Here is a 27,289-nt window from a genome sequence, read left to right as displayed (position 1 = left end):
TAGATTAACGTAAATGTATAATTAGGTTCCTATTCGGTCAATTGAACGAAGCAACAACGATGCTGCCATGTTTACAGAATGGACCGTAGTTTTACTTTTGTCTCATTTCATTGACTAATTTCTTGTGAGAGTAACTGCTTACGTGCATGATGTGATAGTAGAATATTCAGTAAATGTAGCTTAAAAAGAACAGGAAGTACCTTAAGAATAACCTTTCAAGTGACGATAGGCAACAAACGTATCCACACCGTACACCATCCCGACGATGAAACCCATATACTGGAGAAATTTTGTAGAGGACATTCGGTATGTCAAGTTCAGCGGGAAGTATTGGAGATATGAAAATAAGAATATCTATTTATTAATACTATTTTTTGAATAAGTTGCCCAGAAAACTCCAGGATGCAGATTAATAGAAACGTTGTAAATAATAATGCAAGTACAAAAAAAAACTCACATAAACTGCCGTCATCGCTGGATAGGAACTGTGGACTCCACCAGTGTTTTTGAAGATCAGGAACTTGGGATACAAGTATATAATTATGTGGTTGCTGCTTAATAACTCATAAAAAAAAATATTTATTCTTTATAAATTACAAGCTCAACGCACAAGTTTGAGATCTAACTCTTACAAAAGTAGAAATAGAACTGAACTGGTCCCTACTTGCTGCCCTGCTTTTATAGTAGCGCTCGTGAGAATGCCGATAGGGGGTGATGTTCCTGATGATTTGTTTTGCTTCCAGGCCGTCGTGGAATGTCGCCTTGAATGTCTGCTGCACTTCCGTAGCCAGGGAACATGCATGATCATGCTTTATCGTTGATGATCTGTCGCCTTGAAGATATTGCGTCAGCCAGAACTTGCCGTTGTTGTGAAGACTGCAACAATGTCATCTATCGGATGTTATGTCTAGCGTGATGCTTTCTACGTGCCGTTGTTGTGAAGACTGCAACAATGTCATCTATCGGATGTTGTGTCTAGCGTGATGCTTTCTGTCTAGACTGGTTGAGTGTAACGTAACTCCTCCGGGGGTAGACTAAAGTACGTCCTCGAACTTCTGGTTATCTTTAGCCTTTTTCCGTCGTTTCTCGATCTTCGTAGTTTGTGGTGTTATGATTTTCACGGATTGTTTCTTTTTCTGGCAAACAATTACTACAATTATCAAGAGTATAAATGCAATCGAAGTTCCACCGAATAATGAAAATGTCATTTTCATATGGGAATATTGCTTTAATGTTATGTGCTCAAGCTGTTTTCGATGCAGCGTTGTTTCATTCTGCATGATTGTTATGTTTGGTAGGTGTATGACGTTCCAATTTAGTTTGAGATTGGGATAGGCACCTTGTATTTCCTTCGCATTGTTCGTTATTTCTTCCGCTTCGAACGTTTGGTTATTAATTGTCACCGTACAATTATAGAAGTTAAGGATGAAGTTGCCTTGTAGTGTTCGGTCATCCGGTCCGCAATCTGATTTAACTTCTAAATCGGCGCTGTTTCTGATCAAAATCTTGTTATTGCCAATGAGGGTAACTTTCGTGTTTTTATCTGTAACTGCCATACAGCTGCTTTCTTTTCCCTTTAACATTGGTTTGAGACAACTATCTTCAAATGGTCTGATGTATTCTCCCAATTGTATGGTATCGAATGGTTTGATAGTCTCATATAATTCTTCTTCGCTTTGTACAACGTACATCGGGATGTTTGTTATTGTTGTATCGTTGATTGGTAGCGGTTCAATCTGAAAGATTTTGCATGTAGCTTTCAGTTTTGGAACTTGTAGTATGTAGAGAAGTGTTTTCCCATTCAGTGCTATTTTTGGTATAGCGAAGTTTAATGCTTGCTCGGGAAAATCTGTACTTATTCCTTGATCGTTGATAATTTTTTCGACTGCGAGTATCTCGTTTAATGACAACAATTTACTATTTGTCAATTGGATACGTGTTCGAAGTACAGTATCTTCTATGTCTTCGAGGATTCGATTGGTGGCGTCCATGTAGACTAGTAGTGTGATCGCATCTAATTCTTGTAGTAGAATTTTATCTTTGTTTGCGTGTTTTCCAATGAGTTCATTGATAGTTTCTGTCATTTCGGCTATCTTTGAATTAACTACGTTGTTGATGCTGATTTGCGCGTTGTTTTCGCTTATAAGATCGTTCAATGTTTTGTTGATTATACCAAGGTCTACGGCATCTGGTGATCCTGCAATCCATTTCCATGCGGTACCTATGGCATCCCAACGTTTAACACGTTTACTTGGTGTTAGTTGTCCTAACCTGCTTCTTATTTCCCTACTGCGTTCTGCTATGAGGTTCGATATAGGCAAGCTTTTATCAATCTTACTAGCTATTGTTTGAAATCTCATAACATTGTCTCCTATATTAGTGAGGTTAATTGGGTGGACAATTTTTAGGTTTCCTGTCTGAATTTTGCAATCTTGTTTTTCCAGTAATAAGATCGGGTCCTGATTTAGGTTTCGTATTTGAAGGGTTCCTCCGAGGGTATTCGCGACATATGCGATTATAATCATCGTGATTAAGTACATCTGTAATGAGTAATGTAATGGTTACTTTTTAATGCGTTTAATCTTTGATTTATGTCTCTTAATATTCTTAATATTTTTAAACGTTTTATCCCTTGAGCTATGTACTTTAAATGGTTTGGCTCTAGGATCTAGTTTTTTCCTAACGTTTGGTAAAACAAAAACTTCATCATTTTGTTTAAGTTCTGGAGGGGTTTCTCGTTTATCGTTTCTTTTAATTTGAGTAATCCTAGCTTTTTCCAAGTTAGTTTTTATTTTCTTAAATAGTTCCTCTGTGTTCAGGAAATTGTTCGTTTGGTTAAAAATGATTTCATTTGGTGCGTATTTAGTTGACGAGTGAACTGAATTGTTGTACAGGGAAACTGCTATCGCAACTTTTGTTACTGTATCTGTATCTGAGAATTTATGTTTATTTGTGTTGAATATTTCGATTATTGTTGAATGCGTTTTTTCTACCTGCCCATTAGATTCTGACGAGGATGCATAGAGTAATTCAACATTGAGGTTTGCTAAATAATTTTTCAATTGTACCGATCTAAAGGTTGTTTCGTGATCTGTAACGATTTGTGACGGTATATTAAATGATGCAAAGTATTGGGCTAATGCATTTTTTACGTCCGTAAGATTTTTTGTCTCCATTTTAACAAATTGTGCATGTTTCGAGAATGAATCTACCAGTGATAAGAAATTGTTATTATCAATTTGAAAGATATCCATATGCACACGTTCAAAAGGTTTTGAAGTTATTGGTCGAGGTGAAAGTTTAATGTTATATGGTTTTCTCTCATATTTGTGTATGTTGCAGATCCTACATGAGTTGCAAGCTATTTTAATTTTTGATACCATTTTTGGAAAGAAAAAACTTCTTCTTATTTGGGATTCCATTTCGGTTATGCCTCGATGAGCACGCTCATGTTCTTTTGTAACGATCGCGTCTTGTCTTTGCTCATTTGTCACATCTTCCACAATGTTTTGCGTAAGAACGAAATGGCCATGGTCACTAAAAAGATTTTTGTAAACATTTTGAATTATAGGGATTATGCTTTCAGGGGCCATTATTGCTGTTTGTTTATTGTTGTGGTATCGTAGTAGGCAATCCTTTATAATGCTTTCCGTATATTCTTTGTTGCAAATTGTGACTCTTTGATAGTTGGTGAATGGGGTTTCTCTTAGTTCAGTTGAGAAATTTGCCAACTTGAAGATTATCTGATTCCGATAATAGTTGATTGGTCTTTCTGAAAAGTGGATAAAATAATTATCTGATGTGTCTGCAGAGTGTACTGTATCATCATCAGAAGTGTTCTCAGATATCAATGGGTCATCCATTCGGGATTCCGGGGGATTATTTATTTGAGAATCTGAAATAGAAAGATTTTCGTTAACGTTGATATCCATTGTGCATTGTTTTTCCTTTGGATTTTCTTGCTTCTCTGAAAAAAGACAATTTTGATTAATATTTTCAGGATCTTTACGACTTAGGGCGTCTGCCACTACGTTAGTTTTTCCTTCTTTGTATTTAATTTCGTAATCGAAATTTTCTAGTTCCAACCTCCATCTTAGGATTTTAGAATTTTTTGTCGATGTTTTTATAAAGGTTAGTGGTTTATGGTCAGTTAAAAGTGTGAATTTGTGGCCATAAAGATAGGGGTAATATTTGTTTACTGCCCAGATAATTGCTAAGGCTTCCTTTTCTGTTGTTGAGTAATTTATTTCGGCTTTGTTTAATGTACGACTAGCGAAAGCTATGGGTCTTTCAATTCCATTTTGCATTTGAGATAATACTGCACCTAAAGCAAAATTGCTAGCGTCAGTGGTCAATATAAATGGTACATTAAAGTCAGGGTACGATAATATTTGATCGGACGTCAAAATGTTTCTAAGCGTGTCAAAGGCTTTAATGAATTGTTCATCCTTATGATTCACGGTTTGATCCTTTTTTAAATATTTCGTAAGAGGTTTCGTTAATTTGGCGTAATCTTTGATAAAACGTCTGTAATATCCGGTTAATCCGAGAAATTGTTTTATTTGCTTTTGCGTTTTGGGTAAACTCCAGTTTCCTATTTTTTCTATTTTCGAGGGATCTGGTTTGATTCCTTCTGGTGTTATGACATGTCCCAAAAATTCGGTTTCCTTTTTCAAAAATTGACATTTATCTAGCTGAATTTTTAAGTTAAATTCAGAAAGTCTTTTAAGTATTGTTGACACATTTTCTAAATGTTTTCTTAAATTGTGTCCAATTATGATTATGTCATCTAAATAAACGTAGCAAATTCTTCCAATGAATTCTTGAAGAATGCTGTTCATTGCACGTTGAAATGTTGCTGGTGCATTTTTCAATCCAAAAGGCATTCGAGTAAATTCGAAATGTCCTCTATCTGTTGAGAAGGCTGTTTTTTGACTGTCAATAGGATCCATTTCTATTTGATGAAATCCTGATTTGAGATCTAGAGTAGTAAAATATTCTGATTTTCCTAAGCTGTCGAGAATATCTTCTATTTGTGGAATAGGAAATTTATCATCGATGGTTTTTTCGTTCAACTTTCGATAATCGATGACAACTCTTATTTTCTTTTTCCCTGAGGCATCCATCTTCTTGGGTACGACCCAAATTGGTGAAGAGTATGGACTTGTGGAATGCTTAATTATTCCTGTTTCTAACATTTCCTCGATTTGGTCTTCCACATCCTTTTTGAAGTGATGGGGATATCTGTAGGATTTAGAGTACGTGGGTAGTTCGTCGTTAGTAACAATTTGATGTTTGATTACTGTAGTGGACGATAGTTTTTCATTTGGTTTCAATAACACTTGCTGGTTATCAATTAAAATTTTAATCAACTGTTCTTTTTCAATGCTTGTTAGATGATTCATAGCTATTAGCTTCGTGATATCTTCTTTGTTTAAAAATTTGGCATTGATCGGTATTGGAGTTAACGTTTCGAAATTGTTAACATTTAAGGAAAGTTTTCCGTTTTCAAAAACTGGCGGTTTTTGACGGTTTGTGATTATGCGTACAGTGGTTTTCTTGTTTATCGACCGATATAATCCGGGTTCGATAAAAGATCCATCTTGTAGTTTCTGATAAGTTGGGACAAACCAGTCACCATCTTTGTTAGAATCCAATTCAATATTATGTGAGTACGTTTTGGTTTTCGGGTAGTATTTATAAAATGGGATTATAGTTTTTCCGATAATAATATTTTCATCTTTGTAGCTAACATTAGCTTTAGTCTTTGCTAGGTATTCTGATCCTAGTATTCCATCAAAAAAGTTATGGAATTTGAACACATAATAGGTTTGTGCGGGCACATTTTTTCCTATAAGATTTGCAACTGCTCTTTGCTTTATTTTCTGGGTTCCAGAAATATTTTTTATGTTAACTTCGGGTACATCTTTAACGTTAGTAAGTACGTCAGGTTTAATTATGTTTTTATTAGCTCCGGTATCTATCAGAATCCTTATTGTTTTTTTAGTAACGTAGTTAGTGCTGATGATGTAGGGAAGATAATTTACGTCTTTTCTTCGTGATTCTGCGTCCAACAAAAATTTAGATCGACGTCCTCGCATGGTTCGTCGTCCGAAATTTCATTGTTATTGATCTGTTTCCTGTTCAGGGTTAGTTTACTGCGCACAGATCCTACTTCCATGGGTTGTGGGAGGTTATTATTATTAGTTTTTATTTGGTTGTTTTGGGTTTTGTTGTAACCCTCCGATTTCCTATATTCTTCCTTATGGTGTCTGTTGTCTTCCCTGTAAGACCTGAAGTCTTCTTTCTTTGGTGGGAATCTTTTCTCCTGAGGTTTCCTATTAATTTCCATATTTGTCGCGGTTACTTCTCGTGACTGGAATTTACATACAAAAGCGTATGCAGCTTCCATATCTTCTGGACAAGCGGCTTGGGCATATCCGAAGTATGGTTCTCGCAATCCTGATAAAAATGCTGCTAGGGCGTCTTCCTCAATAAAAGCATTTATTGCATCCCAATGATTGAGATATTTCTCTTTCTGTTTTGCCAATGTTTTTATATTTTGGATGATTTCCTTACATTTGTTATAATACTTATGGATTGACATTCCATCCGCCATTTTCGTTTGCCACAACTGGCTCTTATAGTACGTTAATTCTTGCCTGTCGCCTAACGCGTTAATCAGGATAAGCTTGACTTCTTCGAAGGTTGTAGGGTTTCCAGCTAAGCAAAGTATGTCTTTAGCCTTTCCTTCAATTTTATTGACTACTGCGGTTGTGAAAATTCGCATTTGTTGTTCAGATACGATTCCTTGGAATATTCGTAATGTGCCTTCGGCTGTGTTTAGCCATGATGTTAGTTGTTTTCTGTTTCCGTCAAATTTTGGAATTGACTTGATTGGATCAGGGATTTTGCATAAGGCTTCGTAAGAATTTCCTACATGGTTCCCTGATGACAAATTTGGTCCTTGTTGTTGTTGTATTTGTAGATGTTCTACCATCTGTTGCAAGGCTGCAACTTGGTTTTTTAGAGTTTCAACATCCATTTCGTGGTGTTGTAGGCTCAATGATTCAAGAGTTAGGTTTTCGGTTCTCAGCGGTACGTGTGAATACTCTTCTGATTGTTGTGAACTCGAACTATCTGAATCTGAGTTTGGGCTGTCTGTGCGTGTAAGGAGTTCTCTGACCTTTTTCAACGCGGTCTTCTTTTTGGAACCCTTCATCCAGGACAAACTCTTCTTGGGGGTTTTTGTTTTTTCTCAAAGGCCCTATCTCGTAGTTCTCCCTTGATTTGGATCTATCACCTATCTAGTAGTATGATATTTCCCTACCCAAAAAATCTATCTAGTAGTGTTTTTTGAGGACACAAGAAAAAATTACTTCAGTTAGGCGTCACGTCTATCTCGTAGTGCGCGTACGTGTTCACGAAAATAATCTTTACTCGCGATTTGGTTCGTGGGCCCTATCTGGTAGTACTCCTCACGAAATGAAAGTAACACTTTTAGTTTACCGTCATTAATGAGTTCACTTTCACATTCGATAAAACGTGGGCCCTATCTGGTAGTACTCCCTCCGAATTACAAAAACATGAAACGACTCACTTTGTTGCTTAGTCGTGTTTGGGCGTGGGCGTGAAGAACGTTGGTGGTACTCCACATGTCCAGTAGCGGGGGATCCTCAACTCCTCAGCGACTCTGGTTACAGGGTCTGTGTTGCTTGCGGATGCTTATGGGCGATCTCTCTAAAGTGTTTGTGCACTTTGAAGCACAATTTCACTAGCAATGTTCGCACTCCTTGGGGGACGATTTCACTTGTGATGTTCGTACTTCTGTTATACACAAAGTCACTTTTAGATTTCGCACACTTCGCGGAATCACTTTCTTTTGGTTTATATGCCAAGAGATTTCCACTGTTTTTCTACTAGATCACTTCCTCAAACGCCTACCCGGCTGCGCCAATTATGTGGTTGCTGCTTAATAACTCATAAAAAAAAATATTTATTCTTTATAAATTACAAGCTCAACGCACAAGTTTGAGATCTAACTCTTACAAAAGTAGAAATAGAACTGAACTGGTCCCTACTTGCTGCCCTGCTTTTATAGTAGCGCTCGTGAGAATGCCGATAGGGGGTGATGTTCCTGATGATTTGTTTTGCTTCCAGGCCGTCGTGGAATGTCGCCTTGAATGTCTGCTGCACTTCCGTAGCCAGGGAACATGCATGATCATGCTTTATCGTTGATGATCTGTCGCCTTGAAGATATTGCGTCAGCCAGAACTTGCCGTTGTTGTGAAGACTGCAACAATGTCATCTATCGGATGTTATGTCTAGCGTGATGCTTTCTACGTGCCGTTGTTGTGAAGACTGCAACAATGTCATCTATCGGATGTTGTGTCTAGCGTGATGCTTTCTGTCTAGACTGGTTGAGTGTAACGTAACTATATGTTGACGGAAAACCCAAGATATGAAGCTGCACTCAGGTACATAACACATGCCAATCCGTTGTACACTACTTCCTGCAAGAATTTGTTGGTGGATTCAGAAAAATATTCCATTTGAGAAAGAATGGCTCATTCACGGTCCCTGTGAGCAAAACGATAACCGAACTTACGAAAATTGATTGCCGAATCAGATGAAATGTCCGCGCCGATATGGCGTAACATAGCAGCAGGACGGTGGTGGTTAGCAGAAAGGTGGAGCAGGTCGTTAGAAACCCGAGAAATGCCTCGCCGATGTCCTTGGCCGTGTCGAGGCCGAACTGGATCAGCATCGTCTGACAGAACCAACCTAGCACCAGCTCGAAGCACTTCAGGATGCCATTTTTCGAGAGGAAAAACTGCAAATTGATGCACGTGCATACGCGGCAGCAGCCGATTCGGAAGCCGCGATTCTGCTGCTCGTTCAGGTGACTTATACCCGGTGGCATTCGTATGGCGGTTGATGGCATAGTAGGCCGTCTTACGATGGGCTAAAAAGACCACAGTTTAAAAGATCTTTAACTTCTGCTTTCATCGCCCGTTAAACGAAGACTAAACCTTACCCAAGATCAACTGCGTTGCAGTTACCCCCCAAGAGACTGTACCGGCTTCGACCGCAGTGCAGGAGGTCCGTGACGCCGCCAGAACATAAACATACGCAGAACATTGTCACGAAGCGTGTTTAGAATGGTTCATTCTATCCTCAAAAATAGATCACCCCTGTGCTCTCCGTAGAGCATATTGAAAACCATACACTGCTAAGGATGCACGATGGCCAGAAGAAAGGAAGGAAAGAAAGCAACCAAAATGCTTATGAAACTACGGCAGTGAGTGTAAAACTTACTTACTTACTTATGTGGCGCTACAACCGCTGAGCGGTCTTGGCCTGACGAAGCTCCATCCGAAACCGCTCACGGTCGCTCGCCACGCTGGTCCAATTCCGTATCCCGGCTTTATTGGCGGCTTCGTCTACGCCATCCTTCCATCTCAATTTAGGCCTACCACGCCTCCTCTGTCCTTGGGGACAGCCTAAAAGGACTTTACGGGCTGGGTCGTCCGGTGTCATTCTCATGACATGACCAGCCCACCGGAGCCTGGCGAGTCTAATTCGCTGTACGACAGTAAGGTCACCGTACAGCTCGTAGAGCTCGTCGTTATAGCGGCTCCTCCATTGTCCCTCCTCACATACGGGGCCAAAAATCCTCCTGAGGATCTTCCTCTCGAACACGGCTAAGAGGGTTTCGTCAGATTTGGACAGAGTCCATGTCTCGGAGGCGTATGTGAGCACTGGTACTATGAATGTTCGGTATAGTCCCAGCTTCGACTGTCTTGACAGGTATCGTGAGTGGAAGAGATTTCTCAGACTGTAATATGACCGGTTGGCTGCCAGCACCCTAGCGCGGATTTCATCTTCAATGTTGTTGTCGGTGCTGACCTTTGACCCAAGATAGGTGAAATTTTGGACGACTTCGAAAGTGCGTTCACCTACTTGTACGTCACCCCCACGTAGGCTTTCGGCAATTGTTGGCAGGGCCGCTGATGGTGCCACCATCATCTTGGTTTTCCCCTCGTTTATCTGCAGCCCGAGGTTATTCGCCGCTTGCTCGATCCTTTGGTATGCTTCTGCTACATAGGAGAGCCTTCTACCAATAATATCAATATCATCAGCGTATGCCAGGATCTGGATTGACTTATAGAAGATGGTCCCCGAAGTTTCCACCTCCGAGTCTCGGATGGCCCTCTCTAGCGCTAGGTTGAAGAGTATGCAGGCAAGCCCATCCCCTTGGCGCAGTCCCTTGGTGGTAGCAAAGGGACTTGAGAGTTTTCCATCCACCTTCACCTGACAAGTGACGTTGGTCATGGTCATTCTTACAAGTCTGATTAATTTAGCCGGGATTCCAAATGAGCTCATGGCTTGATACAGTTTTACCCTGGCTATGCTATCATATGCGGCTTTAAAGTCAATGAAGAGATGGAAAGTGTTTTGTTGGTACTCTGCCATCTTCTCCAAGACTTGCCGCATGGTGAAGATCTGATCAGTGGTTGATCTCCCTCTTCGGAATCCCCTCTGATAGTTTCCTACTATCTCTTCAGCGTATGGGTCAAGTCGTTCTTGAAGAACGAGGGAGAATATTTTGTAGGCGGTATTCAACACCGTAATACCCCTGTAGTTACTGCAGTCTAACTTATCTCCCTTTTTGTATATGGGGTAGATGATACCAAGATTCCAATCACAAGGCATCGATTCGCTATCCCATATCTCAGATATCAGTCGATGAATTTCGTTCTCTAGATTTGCGCCTCCGTTTTTGATCAGTTCGGCTGTTATTCCGTCCGTGCCAGGCGACTTGTTGTTCTTGAGGCGACGGATAGCCTTTCGTGTTTCTTCAATGCTAGGTGGCTGAAGCATGATTTCATCTGCTGGTGGAGCCTCCAGCTGCTCGTTAAACTGATCATTTAGTAATTCATCGAAGTACTGAGCCCACCGCGAGAGGACCTCTGGCTGGTTGCTGACCAGATCTCCATCCTTGCTGCGACAGCAGGTCACCTTCGGAGTAAAGGTGCTTCGGTGGCCTGCTATCGCTTGGTAAAACTGTCTTGTGGGTCCGTAACGCACTCTGGTTTCCTCGAGTTTTCGCATTTTGGCGTCCTCCCACAATTGCTTCTTTCGCTTGAAAACTCGCTTCTCTTCTCGTCTGAACCGGTGATATTCTTCTGCGCATGCCCGTGTTCTTTGTTTCTGCTGCATTGCTCGGTATGCGCAGTTTTTGCGTTCATTCACAAGTCTACACTCTTCGTCGTACCAGCCAGATCTGGTGTTGCCACGACGTTCTCCTAAAACGTTTTTGGCACAGTTCGTGATCGTTGTTTTTAGAGCATCCCATCTCCCGCTCGTATCTGTTTCTCCTTGTAGCAGTAGTAGAGACTCATCTATGGCTCCCTGGTAGGAGAGTTGGACTCGACTGTCCTTAAGAGAGTCCGTGTTGTATCGTGTCTGCGTGTTGCTTCTACCCACATTGGCTCGTGGGCAGGCGATCCTGCATCTTATCATTAAGCCAACCAGGTAATGATCAGAATCGATGTTGGCCCCCCTATAGGTTCTGACGTTTAACAGACTCGATTGATGGCGGCGGTTAATCAACACGTGGTCGATCTGGTTGGAAGTGGCTCCATCCGGGGACACCCACGTGGTTTTGTGAATGTCCCGTCGCGCAAACTTGGTACTTCCGATGACCAGATTGCTCGCTGCTGCGAACTGGACCAATCTACTACCGTTTTCATTGCTGTGCTCGTGTAGACTGTGGGTTCCGATGTACTGGCGGTACATCGACTCCCTACCGACTTTAGCATTGAAATCCCCCAGGATGATTTTGACGTCATACCTGGGGCAGCTTTCATAGAGTTTCGCGAGGCGGCCGTAAAACAGGTCCTTCTCCTCTTCATCTTTGTCTTCGGTAGGGGCATGAACGTTAATGAGGCTTATATTATGAAATTTGCCTCGCATGCGCAGGTAGCATAGCCTATCGTTTATAGCCTTGAAATCAATGACTGCGGACTTCGCACGTTGACCTACGGCGAAGCCCGTGCCGAGCATGTGGTGGCGGTCGTGGCAGCTATAGTAGATGTCGTAGCTACTGCCACGCCTATTCTGCACACCACTGCCTAGCCAGCGTATCTCTTGTAGTGCGACGAGGTCCATGTTTAGCTTGGCTAGTTCATCGTCCAATTGTTTCAAGGCTCCGGTTCTATACATTGTGCGTACGTTCCATGAGCCCATTTTAATCGTTGTCCGGGGGCGTTGCATAGGTCCGTTACCGTTGAATCCGTTCCGTATATTGTTGATTCGTCTTTCCGTAGTCCTTGTTACTGGGGCCGGGTGACTGGCCCTGCGACCCAGTGGCAGCTTTGGTTGCGCCTGGTTGCCCCCCAGGCGTTCAAGCAGTCCGTCAACCCGGACTGCTCACCCCCCTTCTGCCTTAGCCATGCATCCCCATCCTCCCAAGGGGGTGGGATTGTACCCGTTTACCCAAGCTCGGATAAGCGGGGCTACATGTACACGGTCTGTATGGCTTGGACATACCAGAATAGGAGTTGGGTTGGAGAGCCTATGTAGCCTTCAGGAGGCGTCGGATCCTACCCCATTCACAGACCAAGAAAAAAAGGAGTGAGTGTAAAAAGGAAGGAAAAAATCTAGAGTTGCATTCAGAAGCGAACTGCACTGCACACATGTTTTGCCTTTCCGACCTACGATCGAAACGATAGAAAATGTGTAGTTCGCCCGAACACGTGTTCACGATCGTTTGCCATAAACAGATGGATTATGGAACACGTTTGCCGTTCCATCCATCCTGAGTTCATTCACTGTGAACTCCCTTCTTGGTTTGTTCTATTTGGGCATTTTCTGTTTAATTTGTCTTTCAATACCTATTGGTTTCAGCCAAATGGGAAGAAGTGTTCCTCTCTAGAACTAGTTTAGCAGCCGTAGAGGAAAATTCTCCATATTATTTTCTTCCCGATCTGCATGAATATCGAAGAGGACTCTGGAAGTGACTGGCAAGAACGAGAGAAATGATAAGTAACCACTAGAAAAACTACGACGAGACACATACATATTAGTTTTGTCTCTGACTCAGATTTATACCGTGTTTATTTGACTCTGTTGTTTTCCAGTTTTCTCCACGACTATCACAATACTCATACTAGACAACAAGTAGATAAAGACAGATCATGGTATGGTACGCGGAAGCAATTTATATTATTTTCAAGAACATTCCTAATTGCATGATTAATTACACCATCAGAGACAAAAGGTGATGATACCATATATTAATCATCGTTTATAAGCCTTCGGAGGAGAATACTTTCACCTCAGTGCGAGGTACGCACAGGGCACTTTAAAAACACGATAAGATAATGTCACTTGCAATGGTAAACGACGTCTTCGGTCGTCCAACGAGCTATCAGAGGCCAGCCTCGGTGTCAGTTGCAAGCATATACTTTACAAAAGTGGTCGTTGTACTTGCGCATCATCTGGATGTTGCTGCCCGGTCACTGGGAGGAAAACATGTGGCTGTACGTGTTATTATTAGGTTGCTGTTGGCAGCTTCAAGCTACGCAAGGTAAATCAAACACATCCGAAAGTACTGGAAAGACGAAGAGATTCTTGGTTTTTCTTTTTGTTTCCTGTAGGATGTAGTTCCCCAAGTTACAACTTTAACAGCCATGTCAATCCAGAAGAACTGGATCTTACCACACCGACCGACACCGTTATCGCCAGCTTCACCGTTGCAGATGTAACGGCGGTGTCTCTGGTTCCAGAACCGATCTACATCGATGTGAGGCTCGTTGGATCGGAACTGCAGTTTCTCACGACTGCTAAATTTGCCGATTATGAAGAGAACGAGACACAGATTGTTCTTATTCTACAATTGTCCTACACGTGTAGCACAACCCAACGGAGTGGACTTTATCGTCAAAATTTCAAAAAAGCTAACAATCATGCACCACGATTCCTGCAAGATGCGTATGAGGCGCTAGTCCCTTTACCATTACCCAAGAATTTTGATGTTTCACCATATCTCGCGAGTGGGACCGGCATAATGGCGCGAGATATTGATCTGATAAACAACACGGTGCAGTTTACCATATCGGAAAACGAGTACTTCAACATCGAAACCCATCCCCTGGCGGAGGATGAGAAGCAGTTCAAGGCAGTTCTTCGGCTCAGGGAACAAGTTTTGAAACTCGCCAATACGGTGCAACTGATTGTGACGGCCACGGACCAAGGAATACCTCCAAAAGCAAGTCAAGTCAGCGTTAGCATTCAGCCGGACCTCTCAATCGTCTATGATGACCCTCCGGAGTTTAAAGATACCTTCGTTAACAGGACGATGGATCCTGGTACGATCATACAACTCGAGCTAATTCCCGGCACCGAAACGAACGACATTCAATATACGCTCGAGGGAATAGATAGGGAATATTTCACCCTATCGGTGTGGGCGAACAACAGTGGATTGGATTTGCAGTTAGTCAATCTTGATACGCTTCCATCAACGAAATCCTTTCTCAATGTACTAGCAGTCGCTAAGCGTTCTGAATTGCAAAAAACGTCCTCGGTCATACTGCTTACCATTCCTTCTGCAAGCAACCCTGAACCGGCAGAAATTACGGTCCAGAAGGTGCTGGTTGTACTGCACCTCGAGGAAATGGCGGCGCATCGGAATATTTTTCCTCTAACGATTGAAAACTGCGTCTTCAGCATAGGATCGCAAACACCTGGAGAGTATTTTTATGTAGAAAAATCGAACAATACTTTGTCTTCCGAGCCATTTGACCGGGAAGATGAGAACCTTTTTTCCGGTCTAGATTTTCCACAGTTTTGGATAGTGTTAATGTTGAACTGTCCCGCGTTAGAGGACCAAGAATCTCAATCATTAAATGGCAATCTGATGCGCTCCGGGCCAATGAGAGACATTGCATATTCTTCGAAGCAAACGCATCTTAACATAATCGTGCAGGATATTAACGACAACAGCCCGGAGTTCATATACCCTTCAAACAATGCCATATTTGCGTTTCCATCGGCACGTCTGGCACGAAAACTTCTTCCAGAAAGGCTGCTCAAAGTTGAGGCAAGCGATCGCGATGAGGGAATCAATGCGATTATACGATACCGACTTGCAGCAAACGACCATTTCGACATCGAGGCTGAAACGGGTGTTATTTTCCCACTCAAAACATCACTTGCTGACGAAACAAGTACAACACTAGAAGTGTATGCCACCGATCGGGATGGAGCTGAAGATGGTAACACGGCGTCTTTGAAAATTAAAGTGCTACGGGGAAGTGAAGATCGATTTGTTGCTGTTACGGTGCATGGTGTCAATCCCTTAGCATTCGAGTCGTTGCTGCAAAATATCAGTGATAGTAAAAACATAGTGGTGGGTGCTATAAAAATCGTTTATTCTGCTGCTGGAGACGCTAACGATTCTGGGCGTGCAGCATCCGAACGCTATGCTACACAAGCTCTAGTTTACGCTGTTCAAGGCGACGCACTTTTGTCCTATAGCGAAGTTGCTGAGTAAGATCAATTTTATTGTAATTATAAACTTGAGAAATAGAGTGTTTTCTAATTATTTCTTTACTTACAGCATCCTCAACAAGTTGCAGTATAATTTAACCATCTCACTATCCACGTTAAATGAACTTTTTACATCCCCATCAACAACGAGCGAGTCAGATAGCACTATAATCTACCCCTACATCATAGTAGCAGCGTTTTTCGGCTGCCTTGCCTTATCTATGACCGCGGCGGCAATATTTTATCGCGCCAAATCGCGTCAAAACCAAACGACAGCTGTTATGTCCGAAACCACGTCGATCAATTCCGGTACTCATATCATTGCAAATATGGATAACGATCCTTACGCCACACCACCACGGGAGCGTGATGCAGTTCAAACTATGGACAATGGTATAGCAAGTGGTACGTAGATAAATTGAGCAAATGAGAGATCTTTGTAAGGGGAGATAACTTCTTTATTTTTTTGCAACAGAATCAACAGAGATTTTCAAATCTGCTGCACCGATGGTTCACCCAAAATCTCACACAGAACTAAGATCCATCGATGAAAACTCGGAACTTCACGTTGACCCAACAGAACCGCCACAGTCAGCACAACATGATCAAAAGAAGAGCATAACATTTAATGAGCACGTTGAAAGAATCGAAATGTTTGATGCGTGAACAGATAGTTAGATTTATTTTTTCCTGTGACATAATGTAATAAAACCATTCTAGAATAATGGAAAGAAAAGCAACGACTAATTTGAACGGTCTGTTTTGCCCATCCTGTCGTCCACGCGACTAAGCTGGTATTCTTTGTTTTGTTTGTAATCCTTGCTACTTTGTCACAAATGTCAAACGACGGATGACAATGTAAACAAAAACCAGCGTGGTCGCGTTTAGTTCTGTTTTAAATAAGCGAAAGGTAATTATCGCGAGTTATTTACAGATTTGTATCGCCCAACGTACATATTTTAGTGATCACTCGTGGAAATCCGTGTGAGCAATCCGTTTGGATGATCGGAGCGAAGAAAGCTACACTGTTTTTAACGCACCGAACACCTCATTTGCTCATCGTACGTCTGCGACACTACTTCAAGAACATGCTCTGTGCGGATCTTCATCCACCGGCGGCCGTTCGTGGCATGATTCGCTTGGACCGAGAGGCGTTCAGCAAAAAAGTCAAAACACCACATCTAATCGTTCCTAAAGACATTAATCTGAATAATGTTTGTCGAGTGATAAAGAAGTTTCTGCTCAAAATGGAACGATACAAACCGGTGGTATCCGAAGAGTATAAAATTACTCTACATCCGCTAGCCGTTCAGCGATGGGAAGATTTGGCCGAGCTTCAACTGGACAAGCTCGGTATCGATAGCAAAGCTCTAGTTTGGCAGGAAATTCAGCTAGGATATGAAAACTGGAAGTATGATGAAATCTTCAAAGCTGTATTACCGGAAGACAAGGAAGCCTTGTCGTCATTCAGTAAAATTGGACACATTGTCCACTTAAATTTGAAGGACCATCTACTTGCGTATCGAGAACTTATCGGTGCAGTCCTGCTGGATAAAATACCGGGCTGCCGAACCGTGGTCAACAAATCCGTCTCAATCGACAACACGTATCGTAATTTTCAAATGGAACTACTTTGTGGCGAACCGGACTATCAAGTGGATGTTAAAGAAAATGGGTGTGCCTTCAAATTTGATTTCTCTAAGGTATACTGGAACCCACGGCTTTCTACAGAGCATGAAAAGGTGGTGAACATGCTCAACAAAAACGATATTCTATTCGACCTGTATGCCGGTGTTGGTCCATTCACCGTGCCTGCTGCAAGAAAAGGCTGTACGGTGTTATCAAATGACCTAAATCCCGATTCTTACAAAGCGTTGGTTGAAAATTGTACCCTCAATAGGGTGTCGAAAAATGTCAAATGTTACAACAAAGATGCGATTTACTTTATACAACAAGAGATGAAACACTCTTTACTGGAAACTTGTGCCAATGATAGTTTTAAAGGTCAGATACATATAACCATGAATTTACCTGCGATGGCTGTGGAGCACTTGCGATACTTTCCTGGACTTCTGAAAGGAGAGAAATTCGTCAATCCGCAGCAAAAACCGCTCGTCCACGTGTACTGCTTCGCCAAAGGCGTTGACGATAAAAAGCTGATTGCGCAGAAACTCGTAGAACAATGGCTCGGCACGGATGTGGATGATAAGCTCAAAGAGATCGCATTTGTACGCAATGTTGCTCCGAACAAGGACATGATGCGCGTCAGTTTCCATCTCACCGAAGATTTACTCTATGGCCGTTCGGATACAGTTAGAAAACGTCATTTAGACACCGAGGATAAACCTGCAGAAGAAATCAAAAGACCATGTAACTTAACGGATAGCAATAAAGGAATAAGCTAAATAACACTTCTTTTTCTTTTTCGTTCCATTTCACAAAGGTCAAATATCCGACGTGCTCGAAGATGGCAAAGAAAGCAAATAAGATGAAGGACCAGCGTAAGCAGTTGGCAAAGAAAGCGAAAGATGTGTTTACGGTATCACAAGCGAAGAAGACAAATTTAAAGAAAACGAAGGAAGTCTCTGCTAAACTGAAAAAGGTAAGCATTATCCTTGCGACTTAACACTTTTCCGCATTTCCACGTGGTTATAAAACTATTGTTTTACTTCAGATAAATGTGCAGGACAAGCGCGAGAAGGTGGATCAAAAGTTCCAAAACCTACATGCCCAAATAGTTTCGAAAAAGACACCAAAGCCTGCTCCGAAACCGCTGCCTTCAAAAAATAAAATCAAACCAGACACGGATAAAATGGAGACGGACTTGAATAAATTGCAAGTTTAATAAATGCCTAGCAAAATATTTGCGTTACCTGAAAGCCTCGCCGTATTTTATTACAATTTAAAAGAAAACTTTCCCTCACGATTCCCTTACCTTCCAGCTGGATACTGGCACATAAAAAAGTGTTATAAATAAATTCAATTTATCCAGTACCAGTCTTCAACTAAAGACTGTAACCCAAATCACTTGACAATCAGAGAACCATGCTACAGTCAGTTTCATCCTATTTTATTAGAAAATTTAATTTTCTTGTAATGCAATTTTAACATTTCATTTTTTTAAAATACATTTTCGATGTATTATAATGACTATGTACTGCTATTAACGCTGTACAATAATGTGGATTATATAACCATTGCAACAAAAAGAATCAAATAGAATAGAGAACTAAGCATTGTTGATGTCTACTGTCACTTTCAGCCACTTTTGTATTTTTTGTTTTTCATTTTAATATAATAAGTATATTACGTTTTTTTATTTTAAAACGACCAATTACAATATGAGAATAGAATGATACATTTATTTATATAATTTGGATTTATAGAAACTAATTTAGGATGAAAAATACTGTATCAATGCTTTTGACAGATGCCGCAAAGTTTTGACGTGCAATACTGAAAAATAACACGATAGGTTCGTGGAAAAGGTAGGAGCAAACAAAACGTACGGTGTGTATTAGAAAGTTGCTAAACAAATCTGTTCCCACAGGTAATCGATAACATGGCAACTGAAATCCCGGAACGTTTGATTATTGGCCCAAAGAATGGTGTGGTCTACCCGCTCACCGTATCCTACTGCGGCAATTGTTCGATGCCCCTAGAGTACTGTGAATACTACCCGGACTACGAGAAATGCAAACAGTGGTTGGAGAAAAATCTACCAGATGAGTTCGAGCGGATGAAGATGGGTGGCACAGGCCCTGAGGGTGGCACCGCCACTGCCGGATCTGGAACCGCTAATACCTCCGCCGAGCCAGCCGATGCGGATGACGAGAAAAAGCGACAGAAACGCGGCGGAAAGGGAATGATGAAAACTAAAAAGACCAAGGAAGAAGGACCGAAAAAAGTCTGCCTATCGAGGTCTGCCCGCGGTCGTAAGAAATCCGTAACGGTGGTTACGGGCCTGGCCACCTTCGATATAGACCTGAAGCTGGCGGCCAAATTTTTTGGAACTAAGTTTGCCTGCGGTTCATCTGTAACAGGAGACGACGAGATCGTCATTCAGGGCGATGTGAAGGATGACCTATTCGACATTATCCCGGAAAAGTGGCCCGAAATCGATGAAGATTTTATAGACGACCTCGGCGATCAGAAACGGTGAAGCGTTTATGTGATGATGCTCATGGCGGCGAAAGGGCAACAACCTCATGATGATTGATGTAATGTGATTATTTATCTGATTCGTTGTCGAAATACATAGCTGCTGCACTTCAACCAGGGGTTTTCATCAAACACACACAAATGTTTTAAAATTTCTTTATAAATTAAGCAAACAAGTACGAAATTTGGTAAAAAGGAGGTGTTGAAGCGAAACATGGGAATAACAACATTTGAACATCAGAAATCGTTCACCAACGTATCAATTCGTAATCCTCCTTGAGCTTTAGAACGACTTATCTCCCATGGGAATTGAGAACTGATAACTTTTTCACGAGCTCATGTTGTGTAAGACACGCGAACGGAGTTTCCCAGTGAACATTCACAGAACATCTTTCCTAGACACCTACAAACGAAAGTGAATCCAAATGAGTGAAATCATGAAAATGAAATGAAAGAGACATTACGATAGAATTGAGAATATGTATAAAAACAAATGAGTTCTTGCTTGTAAGCCATTTAGACAATAGCAACATGGAGAATAAAAATGTTACAATGATGTAATTACCTAGGAGGTGGAGGCAATATATGCCATTAATTGAAACTTGAATTACAGTACTATCGGATTTGTGGCTTTGCAGCTATCACTTCTACGGCTGCCGGCGGTTCATGAAGCGATTGAACTGCATAACACTTTCCAGAACAATACCTATGTTATTCGGATTACAGAGACGGCAACATGCAATACACCACCATGATATCAAACCCTAAAAAAAAACTTAAATGTAAGGCCCAATTCAAACCACATTGACCATCTCTTTTTTGTCGGACCAACCGCCAACGGTGTCGTTTAATTTCTTCCAAAATCCAAAATTCTTAACGTTGTGTCCTTCTTCAATCCAGGGCAATAATTAAATTAAATAACAACCACACACAAGCGCGCTTAGCACCAACGTGTTTTAAAGCACCGCGACCATGTGCTGCTTAATCAAATACCTTTTTTCGAATTAAACGCCATGTCGATCGAATCCCGTAATCCTCCAAGGAGTGGACTGTCCCTCTGCCGGCTCAATGCCGGGCCCTGAGGCGGGGTGCCTGGATGATGGAAAGAACGCGTTGATTGAATTATTTGCCACACCACGCCGATTACGGGAATATTGGCCAATTCTCGGATCTATTCTGGGCCGTCGTGCAAACTCCCAAAGCCGAGCCCCCAAAATCTGGCCAGCTATAAAATGTCTGTCCGTTGACAGAAACATCGTCAGTAGGCACAGTGAACGTGTCTAGGGCGGTGCGCGCCAGATTAACAGTCAGCTAGAGGACACTAGAACGGCGTACGAAGGTACGTATCTCGGGTAAATATTTTTTGTGAGTGTACAATCGTGTTAATTGTTGTGTGCCAAACTGCATGTTAACGGTTGCATCCGGTTGAATATTCGTCCAAAAAGTGTACAACACCTCGGCTAGGATTCGTGGTGCCCGACTCCAGGAACCGAACCCGTAACGTGATCACCAAACCACCGTCGCCATGGCGCATCATGACAACGAGACCGCCTACCGACCGGAAGCGTTGATTGGAGCGGACCAGTCTGGCACGCGGTACCTCGGCTGGAACGTGCCACCCGAGGAGCTGCAGTACATTCCCGACCACTGGTTGCAGTACCCGGAACCGGAAGCGTCCCTCCATTACCTGCTCGGACTTCTGTACATCGCCTTCGCTATTTTTGCGCTCATCGGCAATGGACTGGTCATTTGGATTTTCCTCTCGTAAGTGCTTCCCAATAGCGAACGACAGAAGGGCGGCGCGTGTCATTTTCCCTTTTTCCGCCCACCATTTTCAGTGCCAAATCCTTACGGACACCGTCCAACGTGTTTGTCGTCAATCTTGCCATCTGTGATTTCTTCATGATGGCCAAGACACCAATTTTCATCTACAACTCGTTCACCAAAGGGTTCACCCTTGGGCATATGGGATGTCAGATTTTCGCCTTCGTTGGATCACTAACCGGTAAGAGGGTTTAGCTGCACCGAGAAACTTGTGTAAGGTTGGAACCATAATGTGCTGTTTTATTTCTGCACTGACAGGTATCGGCGCCGGTGCGACTAATGCGCTCATCGCCTACGATCGGTAAGTGAAGTGATTACATTTTGAAAATAATAGTACATCGATTGGTTGGTTAAAAAAGAAATCATATGATGACTGTGATTAAAGTTCTTGAAAACAAATTTTTGAACGAAAATGCTCAGGAATTACTAACCAGTTCTGATGTGCAGCTGATGTCAATCTAGTACTCATGTTCTTGTTCATTTCTCACCCGTAGATACAACACCATTACGCGCCCCTTCGAAGGAAGGCTTACTCAGACGAAAGCCCTCATCTTTATCTTTCTCATCTGGGCCTACACCATTCCGTGGGGAGTGCTACCGCTACTGGAAATCTGGGGACGGTTCGTGCCAGGTAAGGGACGAGGAATAACATTCAGGATCTTTTGAAATTGTCTACAAGCTAAACACCGGCCCTTCTTTGATCATAGAAAAAACATAGTATTTTATTAGCAGCACTCGTGAACAACACCCCAGTAACGGTCGTGAATATTCGCTTCCTTCTGTTACGTTTGCTTTTTTCAACTTTTTGTATCTGCTCGGTTTTTGATACCTCTTGCATTGTCGCAAATGTTAGCTGTCTATTGAAGATTATTAAACGTTTAGTATTTCCACTGTAAAAATGTAAAAATCACTCGACAAACAAAATCATAACAAGAGTTGCAAGGAAAAGAATAACTCTAGCACGGAAAGACAATCTTCCTCAACCGGTTCCTATTTCATTTCACTTACGTGTTGAACTATACACGTTTGCTGGCAGTACAGTTTCTTCTTGCTGGTGCTACATTTTGCAAATGTGTCATGGAATAATATTCAGCAAACCTTCACAGGGAGCATCTATTTTAGGATGCATGCACTCTACATTCAAAAGAATTGTTATTCTATGATAATAGAACATTATCTAGTTCAATAATCCTCGCGAGGAGCCCCTGGGTTTTGTGAAAAAAAGTATAATGTATGGTATGAGTCCCCAGTGCAGTATGAAAATTAAATCTTCACGAGAATCTCTATCACACGTAAATTCCATTTCTTTTCAACAAATGATTATCGTCATATCATTATCCTATCGTCTTCTTTCTCCAATGTTATTTTCAAACGTGTTTCCCCACTGTTGGGACACGTGCATTGTAAGCGCAACGTTTAGCTTTGCGCGTGTTAGGGGGTTTGAACCGGGAATAGCATAGTAGTGTATATAATAAATGAGTCGTAAATGTACTTAAACCTATCTCAACCTAGATCGGCCTTAAGGATTTTGTGAGATGTCCGGTACGAGGACAGAAGTGGCTAAATGTCTTTTCACCTATCCCGGTGGAATCTCACGCTGGATCTCCTTTTTGTAACCGTGTCTTGTAATCTTGTTTTTATATATATATTTACCGAAAGATATGCAAACACACTTGCACACGTCCATTCAAATTCACGCATTTTCAACAACCTTTGTCACGCAATCGAAGTTATTATATCATGCTAATGATTGCCCTTCATTCATCCCCGTGCAAACACACATACACCACACATACATAAATGATCGACACACGCAATCGTGCAATCCTACGACAACGACAAAGCAAGGCAATTCAAATTCATGACGGATCGATTGTTGCTCGGTTAATTTGCTCGTGTCCTTGGCTCCTTTCGTACAGGATGATTTTTATAGAGACAAGATTCAACTAATAGATTAGTTCGATAGTGAAAAGTTTAGCAAATGCAAATACGTGAAAAGTAATGAATTCTACCACACCAGGTGTATCAAATCAAAACGCAAACATTGTATTCCATTGTAGTTATTTCTTTAAACAACTAGCATCACACATCGGATACGCAAAGAAAATATCTTATCGCATAATAGCAGAAAAAAATTGTGGTCCCCAAACCACCCCTACCTCCCTATCAGGTAAATCGCTCCCTTTTTGCCCCCTTTTACACAACGGAAATAGTTACATTGATGCCGAGATTACCATTGTCGGCAAAGAGTTGTGCGATTGACGTGTCAAACACCAGACAGTCCGAGTTGAGAATTGCACTGGCGACTCCCTCGTGAATCGAACGGGGCATCGCTTCCCAGGTGAGCCGTCGACGGTTCCCATTCAGCTCCAGCCGGTAGGCGAAGTTTTCCGCTTCCTTCCGCGATCCGATTAGCTGAACAATCGCGTAGAATTGCTGGTGACCGTCGTACTTTTCCTGCTTCTCCAGGACGAGCATAAAATGATGTCCAAAGCAGGACTGCATCATCACCCAGTCGACGGCGCCGGGCAGGTTGATGTCGGTGGCCAGAAACACGATGTCTTCCCCCTGCAGCGTGGTGATGCTTTTGTGTGACATCATCAGGTGCGGCATAACGTAGTCGAGCGATCCTTGCCATTTGCAGGAAGCACCCGGACAGGGGCACAGGTACGGGCGGAACTCGCACACCTCCTCATGCTCCGCCTTCTCCGTGTACACGAGCGAGACGGTGCAGCCGTGGTTCGAGTGCTTGCACGGGAACTTGACGTTCGAGGCCACCTTCTCCATGGCCAGGTTCCGTATGTTACCGAGCGAGCCACGGCAGGTCGGGCAACAGGTCAGCTTGGAACGGCAGCTTGTGCACACGAGATGACCGCTCTGGCACTGCAGTATCGGTGGCAGTACATAGTCGAAACAGACCGGGCACTCGAACAGCGAGGCAAGATCAGCCGAGATGCCACTGTCCGAGGCACCGACGGATGAAATCGAAGAATTTGATGATGACGAACCCGTCACCTCACGGCGCTTCGGATTGTTCAATTTACTGGACATATTTGAGTTGTGATTTGCTGATGCCACCGTTGAGACGTCGTTCGTCGGTAGGATGATGTGTTTTTCGAATGCCACCACAAGCGCGTGACCACTGTTTTACGATATGCACAACTTCCAGCCTCTGTTGGACGGAGGGAATTTCGATTTGATGTTGGTTGGTAGCTCGATTTTGATCAACGCCTGCTAGGATGCTCGGCTTGCTGTTCAGCTGTTGGCTTTAGCGTCTTGCCACCTTCCAGGAAAAGCAAATCATAGGTGGCGAGATTTATTTACCACCTTCGCACAAGCTTGCTGCGATCGCCCATGCACTGCTCAATAAACTCATGCACAGCCAGCTGATTGGTCAGCAGATATTATTTTATTCTACCCACAGAAAAATAGAATTCATAATCATCGAAGAGATTCTGTTTCATCGCTACTTTTCAGCGCACAATCCTGCAGGTCTAATGTCGTATGTTACTTTACTTTTTTTCGCGTACGTAACAAACGTATGCACCACCTCGAACGTAATTATAAACAATACCACTCTTCACTCGATGAGGGAAGCTGTAGAGTGTGATTTTCTCGATTGGCTGTTCTATCGATGCAGCGTTCCACAATCTATCCGCTTCACTTGAACACTTTGCACGGGACAGTTTGTTCTGGCAAGCAAATTGCACGGATTTCGTTGATGTTATTTTTCACCGAGGCTGCTTGTAGAGATTTTATGACCCGACACCACCACCGCGAACTATGCGATCTTCTACTATACTGACGTTGCTGCTGCGCGATGAAGATGTTTCATTCTGTCATTCGTCAACATGGCGCTATGTATTCTAGTTCATTTCTGCTAGTTAAATCATATCGAGTGCGACATTACGATTTTCAATTAGGATACATTACTTAATTTCCATTGCATGAGTCGCTTTATTCATACACCTAAATCATATGATTCGTTAGTTTACTACAGTGGCTGAACAGCAAAACAATTCCATCTTTATTGTAAACAATGGATTCTATTTAGTGCACCTCCGTCTAACTTCGCACTTTGTGCTTCACAAGGTGCTTACAGTGAAGTGAATTGTGATTAACAGAATTTCACATGACAATTTGACTAGTTGAATCGAATTTTTGCCTTTCATCCTAACGTTGCAAATTTTAAATCGGGTATTCCACGGATTAATCTTTATAAGAATTCAAAAATATTCACAAAATATTCAACTGCTATCTATTTATTTGCAGAGGGATTCCTAACGGCTTGCTCCTTCGATTATTTGTCATCCACCTTCGACACTCGTTTGTTTGTCGGTTCCATCTTCACATTCAGCTACGTTCTACCGATGAGCCTAATTATTTACTACTACAGTCAAATAGTTAGCCACGTTGTGAATCACGAAAAACAGCTCCGTGAACAGGCGAAGAAGATGAACGTGGAATCGCTGCGATCGAATCAGAATAAAAACGATGCTTCCGTCGAAATCCGTATAGCAAAGGCTGCGATCACCGTCTGTTTCTTATTTGTTGCATCTTGGACCCCGTATGCTGTTCTCGCATTAATCGGTGCCTTCGGTGACAAAAGCCTTCTTACTCCAGGAGTTACGATGTTCCCAGCATGTGCATGTAAGTTTGTTGCCTGCTTAGACCCCTACGTGTACGCCATCAGCCATCCGAGATACCGCATCGAACTGCAGAAGCGTCTACCATGGTTAGCCATTACGGAAACGGTGCCAGCCGAAAATGCCTCCACATGCACGGAGCAAGAAGCACAGACAACAACGCAATCATAAAATCCAAACTGAAAATTAAACCAAAATGTATCTCTCCTAGCTTGGGGCAGGTAGGCAACACTTGAGCAAGAACAAAATGGATACTTCAGCCACGTCAAATGGACCCGAGTACGGATACTTCTATTCGAAGTAATGTCTTCTTATTTTATTGCTTTATTTGTCAAAATCATAAGAAAAACATTGAATAATAAAATTGAAACGCAATCTTGAAATGTCCGTTTTTCTAATCCCATAAAACATTCCGAAAACATTAGCTGGTCAATTTTGAAAAAGGAAAAGTTCATAACCTTTTATTCTATTTCTTCTTTGAAAGAAATCATTTCAAGGTTTCTCTGAGTTTTGAAAGGAAACTAGGCTTAGGATACACAGTATCATTATCTAAAGTACAGAAAATACACAATTCAAGCCATCAGATTCAGCCGTTCGTAATACCGTGGGTTACCAGACTCGAGATTCGAACTCATGATCTCTGGCGTGGGGTAATCTAGCGCTACTGCAGCGCCATAGTTTCAAAGTTTTACTCGAAAAAACATATTGTTCAGTATAGGTTGAGCGAATAAGAAGCCGTAAGCTCAGTGCTGGTACCATCTTAGCAAAAATCCCAGCAATATTGAGTTTGTCATTGCAGACGACCCGAAGGCAGCGTCCACACGGCATCGTAGTGTAGCGATTTTGACACTCCGTCGTAGTGTAAATGATGGTCGAGAGGCCTTTTTTTTTTAATGTGGCACGACATCCCCTAGTGGGACAAGGCCTCTCTCCGAAGAGAGTTTGTGTGACCGAAAGACGGTATATTATAGATCGGTGGTCAGCCGTTCGTAATACCGGAGGGTGCCAGACTCGAGATTCGATCCCACACCTGTGGTGTGGTGTTTCCTCGCGCTACCGCTGCGCCATGGGCACCCCCGAGAGGCCTTAGCCACGACCAT

At 42.3% G+C, this 27,289-nt stretch overlaps 6 protein-coding genes across 7 annotated transcripts; 3 read left to right on the top strand and 3 right to left on the bottom strand.

The window, feature by feature from the left end:
* Positions 1 to 201: 201 nt before the first annotated feature.
* LOC131282089 (protein singles bar-like) lies at positions 202 to 8,944 on the bottom strand. Its single transcript, XM_058311484.1, has 4 exons — positions 8,609 to 8,944; positions 8,437 to 8,513; positions 458 to 551; positions 202 to 279 (listed from the first exon to the last, which is right to left on the bottom strand). Exons 1-4 carry the CDS (start codon positions 8,942 to 8,944, stop codon positions 202 to 204), a joined length of 585 nt encoding a protein of 194 aa, XP_058167467.1.
* Positions 8,945 to 11,252: 2,308 nt separating this feature from the next.
* On the bottom strand, positions 11,253 to 12,228 carry LOC131294602 (craniofacial development protein 2-like). The gene is made up of 2 exons (XM_058322648.1): positions 11,581 to 12,228; positions 11,253 to 11,309 (listed from the first exon to the last, which is right to left on the bottom strand). Exons 1-2 carry the CDS (start codon positions 12,226 to 12,228, stop codon positions 11,253 to 11,255), a joined length of 705 nt encoding a protein of 234 aa, XP_058178631.1.
* A 1,311-nt stretch (positions 12,229 to 13,539) lies between these two features.
* Positions 13,540 to 16,224, top strand: LOC131294601 (protocadherin Fat 4-like). Its single transcript, XM_058322647.1, has 4 exons — positions 13,540 to 13,594; positions 13,665 to 15,558; positions 15,629 to 15,963; positions 16,034 to 16,224. The coding sequence occupies exons 1-4, from the start codon at positions 13,540 to 13,542 to the stop codon at positions 16,222 to 16,224; spliced, it is 2,475 nt and encodes an 824-aa protein (XP_058178630.1).
* A 234-nt stretch (positions 16,225 to 16,458) lies between these two features.
* On the top strand, positions 16,459 to 26,566 carry LOC131282335 (tRNA (guanine(37)-N1)-methyltransferase). 2 transcript variants are annotated; one of them, XM_058311767.1, is made up of 6 exons: positions 16,459 to 16,742; positions 21,320 to 21,483; positions 21,558 to 21,724; positions 21,802 to 21,844; positions 22,038 to 22,174; positions 25,816 to 26,566. In XM_058311767.1, exons 1-6 carry the CDS (start codon positions 16,560 to 16,562, stop codon positions 26,358 to 26,360), a joined length of 1,239 nt encoding a protein of 412 aa, XP_058167750.1. In that variant the 5' UTR covers positions 16,459 to 16,559; the 3' UTR covers positions 26,361 to 26,566. The 2 variants fall into 2 exon arrangements, with proteins under 2 accessions (XP_058167750.1, XP_058167749.1); XM_058311766.1 differs by lacking the exons at positions 21,320 to 21,483; positions 21,558 to 21,724; positions 21,802 to 21,844; positions 22,038 to 22,174; positions 25,816 to 26,566 and adding exons at positions 18,039 to 18,160; positions 18,233 to 18,405 and having other exon boundaries at positions 16,459 to 17,928.
* LOC131282337 (density-regulated protein homolog) lies at positions 19,098 to 19,853 on the top strand. Its single transcript, XM_058311769.1, has one exon. It carries the CDS (start codon positions 19,121 to 19,123, stop codon positions 19,718 to 19,720), a length of 600 nt encoding a protein of 199 aa, XP_058167752.1. The 5' UTR covers positions 19,098 to 19,120; the 3' UTR covers positions 19,721 to 19,853.
* On the bottom strand, positions 22,902 to 24,594 carry LOC131282336 (E3 ubiquitin-protein ligase sina). The gene has a single exon (XM_058311768.1). It carries the CDS (start codon positions 24,592 to 24,594, stop codon positions 23,740 to 23,742), a length of 855 nt encoding a protein of 284 aa, XP_058167751.1. The 3' UTR covers positions 22,902 to 23,739.
* Positions 26,567 to 27,289: the final 723 nt, after the last annotated feature.

The sequence above is a fragment of the Anopheles ziemanni genome, chromosome 2 (genome assembly GCF_943734765.1).
Source record: "Anopheles ziemanni chromosome 2, idAnoZiCoDA_A2_x.2, whole genome shotgun sequence".
NCBI classification, from domain to species: Eukaryota; Metazoa; Arthropoda; class Insecta; order Diptera; family Culicidae; genus Anopheles; species Anopheles ziemanni.
The sequence above is the reverse complement of the archived record's forward strand: the minus strand, read 5'-3'. Positions and strand labels throughout refer to the sequence as shown.